At 40.7% G+C, this 16,784-nt stretch overlaps 1 protein-coding gene across 5 annotated transcripts in view; it reads left to right on the forward strand.

Annotated features, from left to right (window-relative positions):
- Astn2 (astrotactin 2) overlaps nt 1-16,784 on the forward strand; it is a 1,021,805-nt gene that overhangs the window by 275,006 nt on the left and 730,015 nt on the right. For 3 of the 5 annotated variants that reach the window (XM_045154445.1, XM_045154449.1, XM_045154458.1), the window contains exon 4: nt 6,872-7,024. The exons of the other annotated variants lie outside the window; for them this stretch is intronic. In XM_045154445.1, the coding sequence (XP_045010380.1) occupies nt 6,872-7,024 (153 nt within the window). The remainder of the gene's footprint in view (nt 1-6,871; nt 7,025-16,784) is intronic. 5 annotated transcript variants of the gene reach the window in all.

Below are 16,784 nucleotides of genomic sequence, written 5' to 3' on the forward strand. Positions count from 1 at the left end.
GGGAGCTGAAGGAATCATGAGAAGGAGTCAATGAATATTCCTCAAGTATGTCAAATGTTCTAGAAACTGTACGGGACACTGTATGGCCAAAGTTACATTTGATCTTCTCAGCCACCTTGACACACGCGTACACACACACACACACACACACACACACACACACACACACACGAGAAGCCCAAGGACTTGAAATGGAAGGAATAGTTCAAAGCCCCAGAGCTGCAGAGTCAACATTGGACTCCTAGAGGGTTATTATCCTTTGGATATAAAATGTCCCCTCAGGCCTGTGTGGCTTAGCATGGAGCTGGTGGTTCTGTTCCTTGAGGTTGTGTAACCTTTAGGAAGTGGGACCTACGTAATCTAAGTAGAACACTGAAGGTCTGTTTGAGGTAATAGCAGAACGTTCCTTTCAGCTCTCTCCTCCTAACAAGCACCTTGGACCAGATTTGAAGACAAAGTTTACTCTGCCTTCCTGCTATGATTGGTAATATCTCCATAGACTGTGAGGCAAAAGAAATCATTTTCCTTTCTGGTTTGGATTGTAGAATGGCCCCCATAGTCCCATGTGTTTGGGATTAGGCCTCACACTTGATCCTCAGTTGGTGGAGCCTTTGGGAGGTGGAGACTTGCTGGAGAAGGTGTGTCAGTAGAAGAAGGCCTGGAGCTTTCTTAATGCAGCAATCTACTTGATTTTCACAGCCAGCTCACACTGGCTGCTCCCACCCTGCTGCTGATGTATGGAACTTCTTTATGAAACTATAAGCCTGAAATAAACTCTCTCCTCCCATAAACTACTTTTTGGTTGGATGTTTTGGCCCAGTGATCAGAAAGTTACTGCTATACTCCCTTAAGTAATTTCTGTCAGATATTCTGCTATAGTGAACAGACAAGTAACAATTTCATCAAGTTTTCTCACTTGTAGTTGGCACATGTTGCTTTGCTGACAAAGCACAGTTTTCTAATGACAGAGAAGTTTCAAAATGATGTATGAGCTGAGCCTGGGCCTCCAGGGGTCCAGCCAGGGGCCAGATTGCATTAAAATGATTGTCCAGATAATCCAAGTTGGGCTGGACATCAGAACCTCAGTGTGAGTCTATAGAAGTGCCATTAACACTACATGGTTGACCTGTCTCCCATCCATCAAGGTGGCTAGTCTATCTATGTAAGGAAGATACACTGTAACCTGAGTGTACATCCCAGCTCTGCCATTTCTAATTAGTGTGACCTTAGGAGATCATCCAATTTCTCTGAGTCAATGTCCACCTCCAAGCAGGGGTTAATGATGCTTCCCTTTCAAGGTTGTGAGGAGAAAAAAAAATATGAAAATCTTTAAGGCTATACCAGGGTTCATTCCTTGAAAATTATTGGAACTCAGGAAATGTGAAATTTTTTGTACCACAGATTGAATGTGTCTGTGAAAAAAAATGAAGAAAGTGATAAAAGTGCTACTGAAACTTGAACTCAAACCTATGCACATTTCAGTGGTGGAGAATCTTGGAGATGATGTAGGAGAGAAAAGTTGGTGGTAGATTGATTGCATAGTTTAATATGGATATAGTCACAGCATCAGGGTCTGCTCTGTGGGCTAGGGGTTCCAACATGTCTGCGTTCTATTATTACCCTGGTCACCCCCATGAAGTTACAAAGTAATTCAGGATCTGTTCTTCTTTTTTTCACATCCCCCTTTTCTTCTACCTTCTCTGTCTACCTTGCTAGTCCTTCCATCTCTTGTCTCTGCCTCCTCTCCCTGACCTTTCGTTTTCTATTTTTTCTTGTTGTCTGTCCTTGAGCATTATCTCCCTCCTATCTGCTCTCATTTGAGCTTGGCTTTGGGTCTAGGCTTTTCTTCTCAGGCTCCAGTGGTTCATTCCCATTAAGTTTGACAATCTCTCATATATCAATTAGAAAGAAACAGTGTCCTCCCACCTTCCCCTTCCTGGGCCTACCATGATGCTCAGTTCAGGCACCATCTGTTGCATTCATCCAGGCTGTGGGTGAACATTTTGTGGCTCTGGGGAGGGAGAGCTTACCAAATACCCAGAGGTAATGTGGCTTGTTTGGATAATGATATGTTGATATTGATAGAGTTTTTGAATGAGGTTGGGAGGGGTGGCAGTAGGGAGAGCGGTTTGCAGGACAAAATCAGCCCCAAAGATGTTTACATAAGCACTTTCCCCCGGCAGCCTGTCGAGGCTTTTGGCAGTGTCACCAAGGCAAGAGAAGCCAAACAGATGGATGGGATTTGCTATAGTCAGAATCAGAAACCCTTGCAGCTCAAGGGAGCAAACCTTCTCTCTCCACATGTCGTCCTCTCCCCAGAACCAGTCAAAGCTTTATCAGCTCAGGACAAAGAAATTAGAAATAGAATGTGAAAAACTAGCCTTTAGGAATTGATGAGTGTCAGAAACACGAAAGAAGGAGGAGACTGTGGCTAATGTATCCGTCAAGGTCTCAGCTGGCAAAGAAGCATTCTCAAATAGGATTTTTAAAAGAATTCAATTAAGCCCCTAGTTGTGGAGATGTAAGAGGTATGATGAGAATGAGCAAGGAAATATCAAGGTACAGGGGCAATATATATATATATATATATATATATATATATATATATATATATATATATGTATCAAGAAGCCCCATGGCTCCTGGAATTGAAGAGGCAGGGATAGGAAATAGCTTTATTGAGATCCCAAAGAAATGGAACTGTGGGAAAGGAGCTCCTGGAAGACACTGTAACTGAGGGCCTAAACCTTTATCAGAGGTTTGGTACAAAGCAGGAAAATGTTAGGGAAGAATCACTTCTACATTCTCCCCTCTAGTATACTTTTGTGCATCCCACTGGCCAAGCCTAATTAGAAGCCAGATGACAAGGAACAAGGTGATGCATCCCACAGGGTTCTAACTCGAGACCTGACAGGGGGAAACCATGGGTGCAAATGGGGAACAGTCAGCACTGATGAGAAGTGTAGACACATTGTGTTGCCTATACTATGTTGGATAATCCTATCTAGATAATTAGGTTTAAATTCTCTCTTCCTTTTCTTTTTTAAAATATTTATTTATTTTCAAGGACAGAGAGAAAGCGGGAGAGAGAGAAAGGGATAGAATGACCACATCAGGGCCTCTAGCCATTGCAAACACACTACAGGCGCATGCTTCACTTTGTGCATCTGGCTTTACTTGGGCACTGGGGGGACTCTATCTTGTGTTGTTAGATATTGTAGGCAAGCACCTTAACCACTGAGAAATCTCTCCAGCCCCTCCTCTGCCTTTTATGAAGGATATCTGCATGTAGAATCTGCAGAATAAGGCTCTTTCTTAGGAATGTCTGACCCTGTCCTTCTATCTCCATGTTATAAAAACTATTGCATTTTCATGTCTAAAACCAAAATTTTGTTCACTCTGGTCTAATGTCCTCTCTTACAGTTCTTCCCCTCTTACTAAGTGTATCAGTTACCTTCTCATTGTTAGAACAAAATAACCTACCTAGAAACAGCTTATGGAAGCAATAATTTATTTAAGTTTACAGATTTGAGAGTTAGTTTCATTATGGCAGAGAAACATTGCCCAAACAAACATCTAGAGTGCCACATCTTACCACTTTAGTAAATATCAAGCAACAAGTGGGCTCACTATGAACTTCCAGTAAGGCTGGGCTAATACACTTTGAATTCTGCCCTAGTGACACACCTCTTCTAGCAAGGCTTCACCAGGGGATCATGTACGAGGCTTAATCAGAATCACTTGAAGATATGAGTTTGGGGTACATGCCACATTCAAACAACACATTGAGAGATATCATTATATAGGCATACAAAGCCACAAGTACAAAGTCCACACTAGGTACCTACTACTTTCTTGTCTACCTTTTATAGTCAGTGACAATCTGGAGGAATTTTATCTACAGTATAATTTTCAAACTTGCCTACTTCTCAATCTGTACTATTAGACTTCTTCTGTCTGCTTTATGCATTCCTCTTTCTACTTCTCCATCTTTACTATGGTTGCCCTGCTCTACATGACCCTCAGCTTATCCTTGGAGGCTTACTCTGCTACATTTCCTACCTAGTTGTCATTCTCACCCTCATTTTAGTTCTCCTTAAAGGGATTCTTCTCTTCTGTGATGCAGCAATCATCTATAAATGCAAGTCTGATAACACCACTGTTTACAACCTTTAGCATCGTCCATCTTTACTGAGACACCACAGCCAAGGGATAGTGTTAGAGCCAGGGCTGGGTGGATCCTTATCATTCCTGGTCCTGGTCCTGGGTTGTATCACGTCATTGGCTTCCCGTGTTTCAGCCACAGTGGTCAATTGCAGCCTATTCCCTATTCCTCTTACCCAAGAGAAATTGAATTAATGTGCATGCCAGGATCTCTTGTCACTGTAAACAAACTTCAGATATATTTGGCTTTATGTGGATACTGGGGATTCAAGCACAGACCATTAGGCTTTGCAAGTAAGCACCCTTAACCAAATTGAGCCATATCACCAGACCATCATTTGCTGCTTTTGAGACAGTGCTGTAGTATGTAGCCTAGCCTGGCCTTGAATTCAGGATCCACCTGCCTCAGCTTCCTGTGACTTATGAGACTATAGGTATTCACCACCGTGCCTGGTTATGTGATGGGCATTCTACAAAAACTGCTGAATGAATGTGTGAATCACTGGAAAGATGACTGACTGACTCAATCCTGACAGGAGTATGTGAATCCTTCCCTTAAGGGATTCAATCCATTGCTTGTTCTGGACTTTTGACCACAGTTTAGCCTTCTTGTACGATTCAGAACAAATCACACTTTGAGTGCAAGGATCAAACTGGGTTTATCATTGTTTCTCACAATTACACTGTAGCCTTGTGCTGATAGAGGCTGGAGTACAGGGTCTATACTGGGAATCTCCTTGGATCACCTTCACATAGACCTGATTTTAAATATCTGGTAAGAAGACAGCAAGAGAAGTGGGTGAGGAAGTTATAAATGCCAACATATGGTTCATTTGCATTGGCAATTGTCTTTCTTAGCAATCAGATTTCCCAGAGTCCCCGAAGATGGGGCTTTCCACAGAACCTAATACCCAAATTAGCCTTCTGGTTTTTGACTTACCCTGTAGGCACATCTGTCTAAGCTGATAAATTTTCCTCAGAAAATAGAAGTAGGTGCTGATATGTTCAGGATCCTTCTCAGCCTAATCTGTAGAGCCCTTTCAAAGAATCCCTAGTCTTTGGTGCATGCTATATCTGGGCATCAGACAGCAGGTAGCACAACCTGGAGAAGAAATCCCCAGCCTCTGGAAGAAGGCTGAGTTTGAAGATTTCAAAGAAAAAGCTTTCTTTGGGAATTTCTCAGAACAAAGACAATGAGGCCATTTAGTAATGTCCTACTTTCTTCTTTCTGGTTTCCACCCCTTGCCTTTGATGTTGACTTTCCCCTTCCTTCCCAAGCCTTGATAATTTTCCTTTTCTTTTATCTTCTTCATTTTTATCTCTGCCTTTCTGATCTCACTTTTCCCATTCACTGGGACTTCCTACCAATATCACTTTTGAAACTTTGCGAAGTTATGGCCACTGACAAATCACTGGAGGGTGTTGTTATGAAGAAACCTCAGTCTGGAAAGATGTGAGTTTGTTCCCACTTGCTTCAGTTTTCTCTCAGTAAAAAAATGGACTCTCAAATTAAGTGATCTACACATGCACACTGGTAGAGACTTTAGAGTTTGTGTGTGTGGTAGATGCATGTGTGTATGTCCTTACACCTAGACTAGGAGGAAGGGACTTGGGGGGACACTTCTTACCTGCAGTGATGAGAGCAAAACTTGGTGTCCAGCTGCATCAGTCATCTCATTTTGAGCCAGTTTCTTTCTGGTACCAGAACTTGCTGTTATTTGTAAACCTTTTGTGGAACTTCGGTCATAGGTGCACGCAACAAAGCCGAGGTGATTACATGGCATCTGGAGCTTCAAATTTGACAGTTTTAGGCACCCTCAGCCCCTCACACCTCAACAGAAGCGCACCTAACAGCTGAGCCAGCTTGCAGTGCTGTGGTTTTGATTACTATGATGTTCTATGATGTTCAGAGTCATTGTCCTAGTATGGGTCACCATTGCCCCTGACTGGCTTCTGCAAATATCAGGGTTGACATTTTTCCTTGTCTCTACTTTTATTAGTATTTTTTAAAAGAGATTTAATTTGGATATGTCAGTTTCTTTTTCAATGCCATTCAGTGATAAGGTTTTGCCATTTAGATATAAAAGTCTATATTCCCAAGTATGGTTGGTATACAAGGTACCTTTCCCCTTCCAGCTTCATTATTACCCACTGCTTACAAACCCCAGTGCCAGCATACTAAACTCCCTTCAGTTGCCCAGGAACCTCACTTCTCTTTCTTCAGAGCACCATCCTTGCTTCTCATTATGCCCAGGGGTCTCTTTCCACATTTACTCTCTAGCCCTGCCCTGATCTGCTGTCCTTCTCACTTTCTACTCATCCCTAAGATCTACATTTAGATATTGTTTCTTCCAAAAAGGACACGTTGATTTTCTATAAGGATGATGAGATGACCTTTGTCAGTGTCTTCTTTCAGAAGTAATGCATAGTATCTAATTGCCCAGATATATATCCTCCTGAAATATAAATTATTTAAACCACAAATGGTTTCTTAATTTCCACAACCATATTGCTAGGACTTAGTGCACTTGCAAGAGTGTAAAACATACTAGAGAAAGCCAACACTGTATTTGTTCTTAGACCAGTGGTTTCCAGACATTGATTGGGTCAGGGAGGGAGTTTCAGAGACTCAAAGTAGCCAATCCCAGTCCTCCAAGGACTGAGGGTGGGCCAAGCCTTAACCTCAGCCCCCGTTACCACCCTGTAGCAGCCGCTGAAGCAACACAAGAGACAGTGGAGTCCCTGATGCAGAAGTTCAAGGAGAGTTTCCGCGCTAACACCCCCATCGAGATCTGTCAACTGCAGCCAGCCTCCCGCAGCGCCTCAGCAGGGAAGCGGAAGCGGAGAAGCAAGTCTCGAGGTAGGACCAGCAGGCTGTACCAAGGTCCCAAAGTGGTCGGAAAGCCTCCTCCCTTACTCCCCTTGATCATGCCGTGATGTTAGGATGTACATCTGGAGGTAGACCTTAACTCTGTGAGTGCCAACTGCCTCATCTGAGCATGGGAATGGATCATTCAAATGTTAAAGTGACCAGGAAGATGAGAATAAATATAAGGAATGTTTCTGGTGCCAGGACCAGAAAGCAGCAAATTTGCTTATGGTACTGAAAGTTGCAGAGCATCAGAGAGGGAGAGTGGTGCCCTGGAAAGCACTAGACCCCGTGTATTGGAGTCAGGAATCCCAAGAACAGGGATTGGTGACCTCTCTTCAGAAGTCTGAAGTAGCTTCAGGTACAATATCATCATAAATGGAAAAGAACTGTTTTCACATGTCCATTCTGCTACTGACTACCTATGCCCCCTAGGCTTGTCCAATAGACTTTTCTAAGCTGTGCCTGTCCCACATTGTATCTTAGTATAATGCCTAGCATTCAATAAAACCAAAACATGTCCTCCTCCTCCTTCTCCTCTTTCCCTGTGTCTGTTTGCTTACGTCATCACATGCGCTGACCAGCTGCGAGACTTTGTGTATAGGAGGACCCACTTGCCACACTTGTCACAGTCCTGTTGTTTCAGTCCACTCAGTAGTCTCTGGCTCTTAACATTTGCTCCTCCTTTTCCTATGACTTTTTTTTTTTTTTTTGTCACCTCCAAGTCCATACAGTTTCAGTGGGGGATCCAGTGCCTCTAGATGTGCTCAGGCTTATGAACTTACCATTCAAAGCTACACAGGGTTCTGATCTCTCTTGCCTCTTACAAATCCATGTGCTCTAACCTCTCTGCCCCTCTCACGATATTCTTTCTGTGTAACATCCTCTATTTGGCCACTGTAACTGTTGTTTATAATTTTATTCTTTTTGTGTGTATGTAGAGCAGTGATTCATGTGTGTGGGTATATGTGTGTGTGTCTGTGTGTGTGTCTGAGTGTGTACAGATGTGTGTGCCCTACACACATGCTTGTAGAGGCCAGAAGATTTCAGGCATCCACTTTGATCCCTCTTCTGCTTTCCTTCCTTGAGACAGAGTGTCAGAATGTCACATTGAAGGTAGAGCTGCTATTTTCAGTCAGACTGTTTGACAAGTGAGCCATGCAGATTCTCTGGTCCATTTCACTCCACAGGACATGGGTTACAGTGGCATGAGGACACAACTAGCAATTTACATAGGTACTGGGAAATGAACTCCTGTCAGCTCAGGCCTTCTCAGCTCACATACTTGCACAAGAAAGCAAACTTACCTACTAAGCCATCTCCCCAGCCACTAATGTTTTTAGGCATTTATTCACATGTAACTTATTCAGAGTAGTGGGCTATATGATATGTACATCTTATTTCGTTTGTTCTTCAGAGGAATCCTTTACAGCAGGTGTAATAAGGCCTATTTTACAGATGGTCTCACCAAGATAGAAAGAGCTATAGTAATACATTCGAGGGACACTCTGGAATACCCCAGGGTGTGGTAGAGTATTTCAGGGAATATTTACCAGTCAGAGTTCAATACCTTTTAGCTTAGCCATGATGTTCTGTACTAGGGAATCCTACCTGCCTTTCCAAGCACATGAATGGCACATTAATTGTGACAGTCACAGTTCACTCTGAAATCCCTTGAGTTTCTCTAATACACATGTCAAGCACTTGTTTCATCTTAGTGTGTGATGATTTGCTTATGTATGACACTTTCCTTAGTTTTACAGAATTCTTTGGAGGTAAGGTTGTCTTATTATTTGAATGATCTTTGTGTTTATGAGCCTAGATCTATGCTTGACACGTGACAGATACTTGCTACTTGTTGAGAGAATTTCTAGGTCCTAATCCTGTGAAACTTTGAATCTTGAAAAAAAACAAAATCTGTCTGTTTAGCTGAGGCTATATGTCAGCGTAGATGAAATGATGGAGTTATTTCTGTGGGTGCTAATTCCATCCTTGTCAGTTTCAGCCTATATGGCTTTGAAAAATTCACTGTTTCATCCGAGCCTCAGTTTCACGTTCTGTAAAACAGGGCTTATTACCTGCAAGACTGCTGTGACAACCTGTGGAAATAATGAGAAGGTTCAGGAAGTATGTGACAAGATTACAGGAATGTTATCTTTGTTTGCCCTTCCCACACCCAGCTAGGCTGAGCACGCATTGTCACTTTAAATTTCACTCATCACCTTTCAACATTCACCAAGCATCCCCCTGCCAAATCCTCCCTATACTTACACACCCCATAAATACACTTGAATAGAAGTTAACAACCTCTCCTGTCTTCAAAACTCATCTGACTTAATTTCTTTGCATCACATTCTAAACTTTTTTTTCACAAACTTTTCAGGCATATTCATTTTAAGTACCATACTGCTCTTTAGCAGGCCTTTTCTCTAAGACATTTGGGTAATTCTTATTTCATCATCAAAAGCAATGCCAAATAGAGGATTTTTGTTTTGCTTTTATTTTCTTAGCAAAAAATTTCGACTTTAACTTTATAACCTGAATGTCTCACCCTCTTAGAGCAGAATTTCTGAGACAGTATTGATTAATACCTACTATTTGATCTAATTGTATTGAATATCAAATTATTTTCATCTGTGAGCTAGAGAGGTCTCAGAAAACTAAGCCATGAATGAACTCAGTGTATAAAATTCATTTCATTCTTTCATTCATTCTTTGTCACCACTTTCATTTCTTGCCTTCTTTTTGTAAATAATCCTTCCTTGTGATTCATTCTCACCAAGACAACCACAGTGATCTATCTAGAAGCATAAATGAGATAATACTTGCTTAGAATCCTTGGATAGGTTCCTGTTGCCCTTAGACTACACACTGCACTCTCTGGCCTGGTGTGGAGGCCCTGTGTGGTAGGCATCAGGCTCCTGCTACTCGCTAACATCATATGCACTGTGTTTCCTTGGGCTCCAGCCAGACTGGCATGCTGCATGTTTCGTGAACACAGGCAGCAGATACCTTCTTCAGGGCCTGGAAACTTGCTTTCTTATTCCTTCTCCTTGCTGTGGCTCTTTCTGCCCCTCCCCTTATACATAACTGCTCTTCTGACTGTCTCCTCATTTTTCACTACTCAATTCAAAAGTTAACTCCCCAGGAACATTTCCCCATGGCCACTAATAAAATGTTTTACCTTTGGAGCACTGGATACTATCTATTGCATTATTTTATTTTATTTTTTAACTTTTTTTTATAATAGTAGCTATAATAGACAGTTCTATAATGCTGGGATGAACATCCAATCAAACACAGTGTATGGGAGGAAGGGATTTATTTAATGCTCACAGATCCAGGTGAAGAAGCTAGCTCCTGTTCATAAATCCAAGTAGAGAGACAAAACCAAACAGGTAGTGCCACAAGCAAGCACAGGCAGAGCTCCAAACCTCTCTGCACACCTTTAGGCAGGAATTCAGATTTGTACCCAGTGACACACCTCCTGTTGCAGAAGTCTTCCTGCTAGGGGCTTAAGCTACAAACTCAATTTTAATAAAACATATGAGTCTATGGGTCCATAGATCCACACTACCATAGTAGTTTTTTTCTATGCTTGTTTACCCTCTTCCTCTCTTGACTATATGTCTCATATTTGTAAACCTAATGAATAGAAAGTACTTCATAATTTCTTGCTGAATACATAAACACCAAATGTCTCAATAAAGAGGCTCAGTTTTATAACTTAGGATCAGATTTATAGGTTCAGAATTGGTGGTGGAATATGGTTCTGTACTGGCTCAGCGCCTCCTTTTACTAACATTCAGAGGCTCCTGTTTATCCCATGGACAGACACATGAGATATAATGTTGTTAAGGCATTAGCCAAATAGCCCAATGGCATTATGCTTGCATTTTTTCCCACCATTGGAATAAAGATTTTATCAGAAAGAAGCAAGCATAGTGTAACTTAGTCCTACACTTCGACTTCTGTGCACCACAGGCCATCACGATTTTCTTGGAGAATAGAATTCCATGGTCAAAATTCTGCACAATTCCTCATCCTTTTGGAAATTCTAGAATTGCTCTTATTCTATTAAGGACACTGGGGAGTTCTGCAGTGCACAAATAGGGCTATTTTGTTTAACTCCCTGTCTGTGTATGATATCTCGCCTACAGATTCTGTTATTCTCCTGGAATATTTATTAAAATCCTGCTGAACAAAATCTTCCTCATAAGTACAACTTTTGTAATGCTCCATTACCCTGCATTGACCATCATGGATCTTGGATATGATGGTCTGGATAACCAGTCTTTAATTTTATCTTCACTCTCTCTGCCACTGAAGTGGCTGTGGGCCTTCTGGCCCAGAGTGAGAGCACCTGGCCGCTCTCTGCTTCATTAGGCTCCACGCCCAGTGTGTGGTGCCCAGTGGTTTCCAGCAGATGGAATGGGTATCTGAGAACCAGTGTCATGGAATTTAGCACATGGATAAAGGCAGCTCCAATGTGTTTTCGTGGCTAGGGCTTCCTCCTTAGAGGCCTGGTAGATGCTGTGTGCAGCATCCTTCATCAGACCGGGGAAGGCTAGTTGAGGATGTAATTGCTGCCTTCATGTTTGTGACAAGATTTTATGAGACAGCTGTTAAATAGCCACTCCCCATGTCCCACAAGTAGTGGAAAGGAGGCTACCATTCAAGTAAAATGGGGAAGGATTTGTTTTTAAAGTAAGGAAGAAGTTCTTTAGGCTTCTTTAGTTTAGACGGTAGCTTTTAAAAGCAGGACTCTATCTGAAATTTAACTCTGCCATTATCTTACTGTATAATCTTAAACAAATGAATCTAAGCTGTATATCCCTTCAGTTTCCTCTGCTTACTTTGAAACAATGATAATGATTTCCTCCTCACAGGTGGGTAGGAAATAACACCTAAAAGATGGTTGGCCCAGAGCTAGGTATACTGCCAACCCTCAGTAAGTAATGATCAAGGAGCTAGGGAGATTGCTCAGTGGTCAAAGGTACCTGCTTACAAAGTCTGCCAACCTGGATTCAATCCTCTAGTATCCACATAAAGCTAGGTGCACAAAGTATCACATATGTCAGCAGTTTGTAGAGTCAAGCAGCCCTGTTGCTCTTCTCTCTCTCAAAATAAATACATAAAAATCTTCAAAAAATCAAGAATAGTTAAAATAATTTCTGACATGAAGGCCCTGCCCAAGTGGTCTACAGAGTCTCTCAGATCCATTCATCTGGAACATGGCCTCTACCTTGGGTGCCATGTCTATAATTTCTACAAATTCCTGAACAGCCTCACCATCTATATTGTCATCCCAAACCCATAATCTGTGTTTTGTTTGTTTGTTTCATTTTCCAAGGAAGGGTTTCACTCTAGCCCAGACTGACTTGAAATGTACTATGCATGCTGGCCTTGAACTCACAGCAATCCTTCTAACTCTTCCTCTCTAGTGCTGGGATTAAAGGCAGGCATCACTGCACCCAGCCATATTTTATCTTGACTGTTAGAATGATCTTTTGAAAATACTGTAAGTCTGGCCACTCATTCCCTAACTACAATATTATCCTTCCACACTGTCACCTCCAATGGAGTTATTACAGATGTTGGGGTGAATTCTTCTTAAGACAGATGAGAATGAACACTTCCAAAAGTTAAACACTATGCCCAAAAGACATGAGTCATTGTTTTAAATTTCTGGTTCCATTCTTTAATAGAATATATATTATTCTATTTCATAGTATAAACATGCTTAGTACAGTTTAAGTTATATCCTATTCATCAATTAATTAATTTTGTATTAACTCAGGTTTTCAAATAATTTATTCCAATATGAATAATAACCATGATTAAGCTGAATACTAAGGGGGATGTCAAGGGTACTCTCATCAAAGGGTTTCCACAGTATTGAACAAGATAATGTGGGTAAAACATTTAGCAGAAAGAAGGAAAAGTTTCACATTGGATATATGTACTATATTACATGACTTATTATTATTCTTTATACCATTGTTGATATTACTCTTATTTTAATCAGTATTATTTCCACAAAGGGATATGTTTATCCAGCTTCAGAAGCAAGAATCTACAGGATATACTGTTTAATATAATTAGAAGCTAGCTATTTCCTAATAGAAAAGGTTTCTCCTAGTCTGGACTCTACCCTACCTCTGACTCGGAACCCCAGCACACTGATTTCTATAGCTTCCAACATCTTTCCACTTTCCTTTTAGCCATTGTCAGACTCTGCTTAAAAGACCAGGCACTTCTTACCTTGAGAATTAATCTGGAATTTTCTCTGTAATGACTATCCTCACACTGTTGTTTCTGGACTTACATAGCCCATCCTAAAAATCTGGATACATCTGTCGCCTTCTTGAATATCCATGATAGAAAGGACAATGATTTGTGCTCTCTGTAGCCTATGTTATAACATATGGCTGGCCTAGAATATTATTTGTCTAAATGAGAGAGTGGCTGGATGGATGATTGGGTGGGTGAATAAAGCAGGTAGTTGGAAGACTCATAGAAGGTAACGTTTAACTCTCAGGTAATGTCTACCATCTTTGGGACATTTAAATGCTCTAGGAATAGTGCTCAGCACACAGAAGATCTGTTAAAAATCCAAATGGGTTCATATGAGTCCATATGGGTTCGCCCCAATCAACAAAGGAGAAACTCAAGCTCACATATTTCAGTAGCTTTCCAAAGGATACTCAACTCATGACAATTGGACTATGAATCTATAACCTACATTTAAATTATAAGATGATTTAGGTTCTCCTCTTACCTACCCTAGCTATGAAAGTATTACAACTTGGTCTGATAATTAGAAGGAAGTTCATATAATTTCTTTTGCCTTGGCAGGACTTTCTGTGTTAATATTGCTTCTGTAAGAGCGATAGGAACTAGTGTTCTAAAAAGAGAGATATCTTTTCTTAGCTAATGTAAAAATTTCCCTCTTTGGACCTTTACTAGACCCACAGAGTTACATATCACCAGGATCAATCAGAAGTTATGACTATATCTTGCTCTGTACATTTTTTTAGGCATCAACCCAACTTTTTTTTAGAAGAAAGGCTATGCCATCTGTATCTCTTTCTGTCATCATCATATTATTTGTTGAAGGAAGTATGGAATCAGACATTTTTAATACAATGAAGGTACTGCAGGTTGGTCTAGGGTTTTTTTTTTATGAAAGTTGAAGATTAATAGGAAAGAATTCACAATGGAGGGATTCTTGAAGAATGTCTTGATATTAACCAGGAGAGAATTTGGTAAGAAAAAGAAATTATGCAAATTTACATGGGTGTTAAACTACATAGCACAGTAGGGTATATCTGGAAGGAAATCTGCACCAAATAGATGTAGGTGAGGTAAGCAGGCACCCAGTCTTCCACCAGAACCAGACCCTGGATTCTGCTCCTGTGCTTTTGAGCTGTGTCTGCCTATGGAAGACAGGCAGGTCCTAGTTCCTTCATTCTTCTTTGGGGAAAAGCTCCAGAGTGGTCTTTCATGTTGGGACACTGTCCCCATGATGCAGACATATGTAAATTCATGTATGCTTTTGTTTGTTTGTTTGTATTGGCAAGTTGATATAAATTATTCACTTACTTGGAAGAAACAATCAGAAACATTAGTGACTTTAAGTTAGTTGCATAATGGGTTGTTGCTCCACTTAAATATTGAACAGGCAGACCCAGGATCTATCTTTGTTTTTTCTGGTCCCTGGCTGAGTACTGCTGATCTTTCAGTTTCCACTGTGGTTTTCTTTTCCTTCCCAAGGAAGTATATGTGAGGTTCAAGGAAGATAGCACAGAGAGTATCAAAAGTTAGAAGAATATACACGACTTTCTTCCGGGGAAAAATATTTGAAAATACTACATGGAAAAAGTGCCCATTTAACCATTGCTAGGAAGCTTTATTTTTGATTATTATCATAGTTTTCACAGCACTGAAGAAAACTCATATTTCCCCCAATGTTTCAATCTCCTCTTATATTTTACAATAGATGTCTTACTAGTCAGTATGACAATGATGTCTTTCTTTGTAACAGCAGAGGAAGTTGCTGGTAAGGTATATATTCTTTTTCTAGTAGTTTTTTGAGTTTCTGATTCTGAAAGCATTTTCTCTTTTTATTTGTGCTTGGTAGTGTTTATGATGTCTTTCATATTTTTTAATTTATATTTTAGTGAAATATGTGTATGCTGACTACGAAAAAGAAAGTATCAAAAGAATATTGATTTTTATTTAAAATATGAGATGATGACCATCCTTAGGAGCACTACATAAAACAGAGTGCCCTGGAGACCGCACTGATTCTGTGGTGACATGTTCTTTCCTTTTTTCCCTCTGTACCATTTATCTAGCCATATCCACTGTCAATATCCAAAACTTGTTTCCTTCAAATCATATCCTTAAGGTCACTTTGTCCATGAAATCTTTACAGTCTTTCCCAAAATGAAAATCTTACACACTTCCTCTAAACTTAGAGGATCTATTTCCTAACTTCTTTTAGCTAATTTTCTTTTACTACTTTTTGTTAGAGTAATTGATGGGCACTTCTTATCTTCTCTATTGATGAATCTGCTCCAGTGCACCAGCTGTATCCACAGCTGATCTTTCAGCTTCCACTGTGGTCTTCCTTTCCTTCCCAAGGAAGTATATGTGAGCATGCTTGAGACACTTATGACTAGACCTGTTTCTGACTAATGGCAGGTGTTCAGATAATGCTTGACAAATCATCAGATGCTTGAGCATTCTGGCTGACTAGTCCAAGAGCAGGCTTTCTATTCTCTGGGTTTCAGTTTCTCCATCTCTCATACTGTGTAGCTTTGCAGCAATCCACTGAAGTTCTCTTCCAGAAGATGTGTATATTTGTATCCCAGCTCTATCACTGACTCATTCAGCTTTGGGGAATGACATGCACTATATCTGCATTATCTAATGTGCAAGTTATATAATTATATGCACATTCTTACAGGGAAGCCGGAGGATTAGAGTTGATGCACATAAAGTGCTCAGCAGGATGCAGTGAACAGAGGAAGTGCCTAATAAATCTTTGTTTTTGTTAATTTGGAAAGCCAAGGTGATGGGCTAGATAATTTTCTACAAATCTCCTCTAATTTAAATTGTCTTTGATGGCAAATCTGATTCATAAGCATTATTAATAACCAGATTCTAGAGTTAAAATATATATTGCTGGGAAGAGGATTCAATTGGTAGACTTCTTACCTCAACAGTGTGACTACCTGAGGTTGGGTCCACAGCCCCCATATAAAAGCTGGGTGTGTTGAGGAATGAGTATAATTCCAATCCTTGGAGGAAGTGATGGGAGGATACCTGGATTTGCTGGCAAAGTAGTCTAGCTAAATGGGTGAGCTTTAGGCTCAGTAAGATGCCATATCTCAAAAAAAAAAAAAAAAAAGAAAAAAAAAGGTGGAGAGTGTCTGGGGAAGGTACTCAACATGACCTTTTTACACCACACAGAAGCACACATATGTACACATGCACCCCACATACGCATGAACAAGCATACACACAACACATGCACACATACTTCACCCACAGCAAGCTTGCTTTTGAACCGTACCATGCCTTAAGTGCAGTGGAGGTATAGGAATGTGGCTGACTGCCCTCAGGATTTAACCCTCAGCATCTGCCAATGTCATACCTGCCATTCTTCTTCAAAGACTAACTGCATCTTTGAATCAGAGCCTGAAATAGTCAAAAGCAGGAAATGAATCCCTCCTTGACTAGG

The sequence above is a fragment of the Jaculus jaculus genome, chromosome 1 (assembly GCF_020740685.1).
Source record: "Jaculus jaculus isolate mJacJac1 chromosome 1, mJacJac1.mat.Y.cur, whole genome shotgun sequence".
Classification (NCBI taxonomy): Eukaryota; Metazoa; Chordata; class Mammalia; order Rodentia; family Dipodidae; genus Jaculus; species Jaculus jaculus.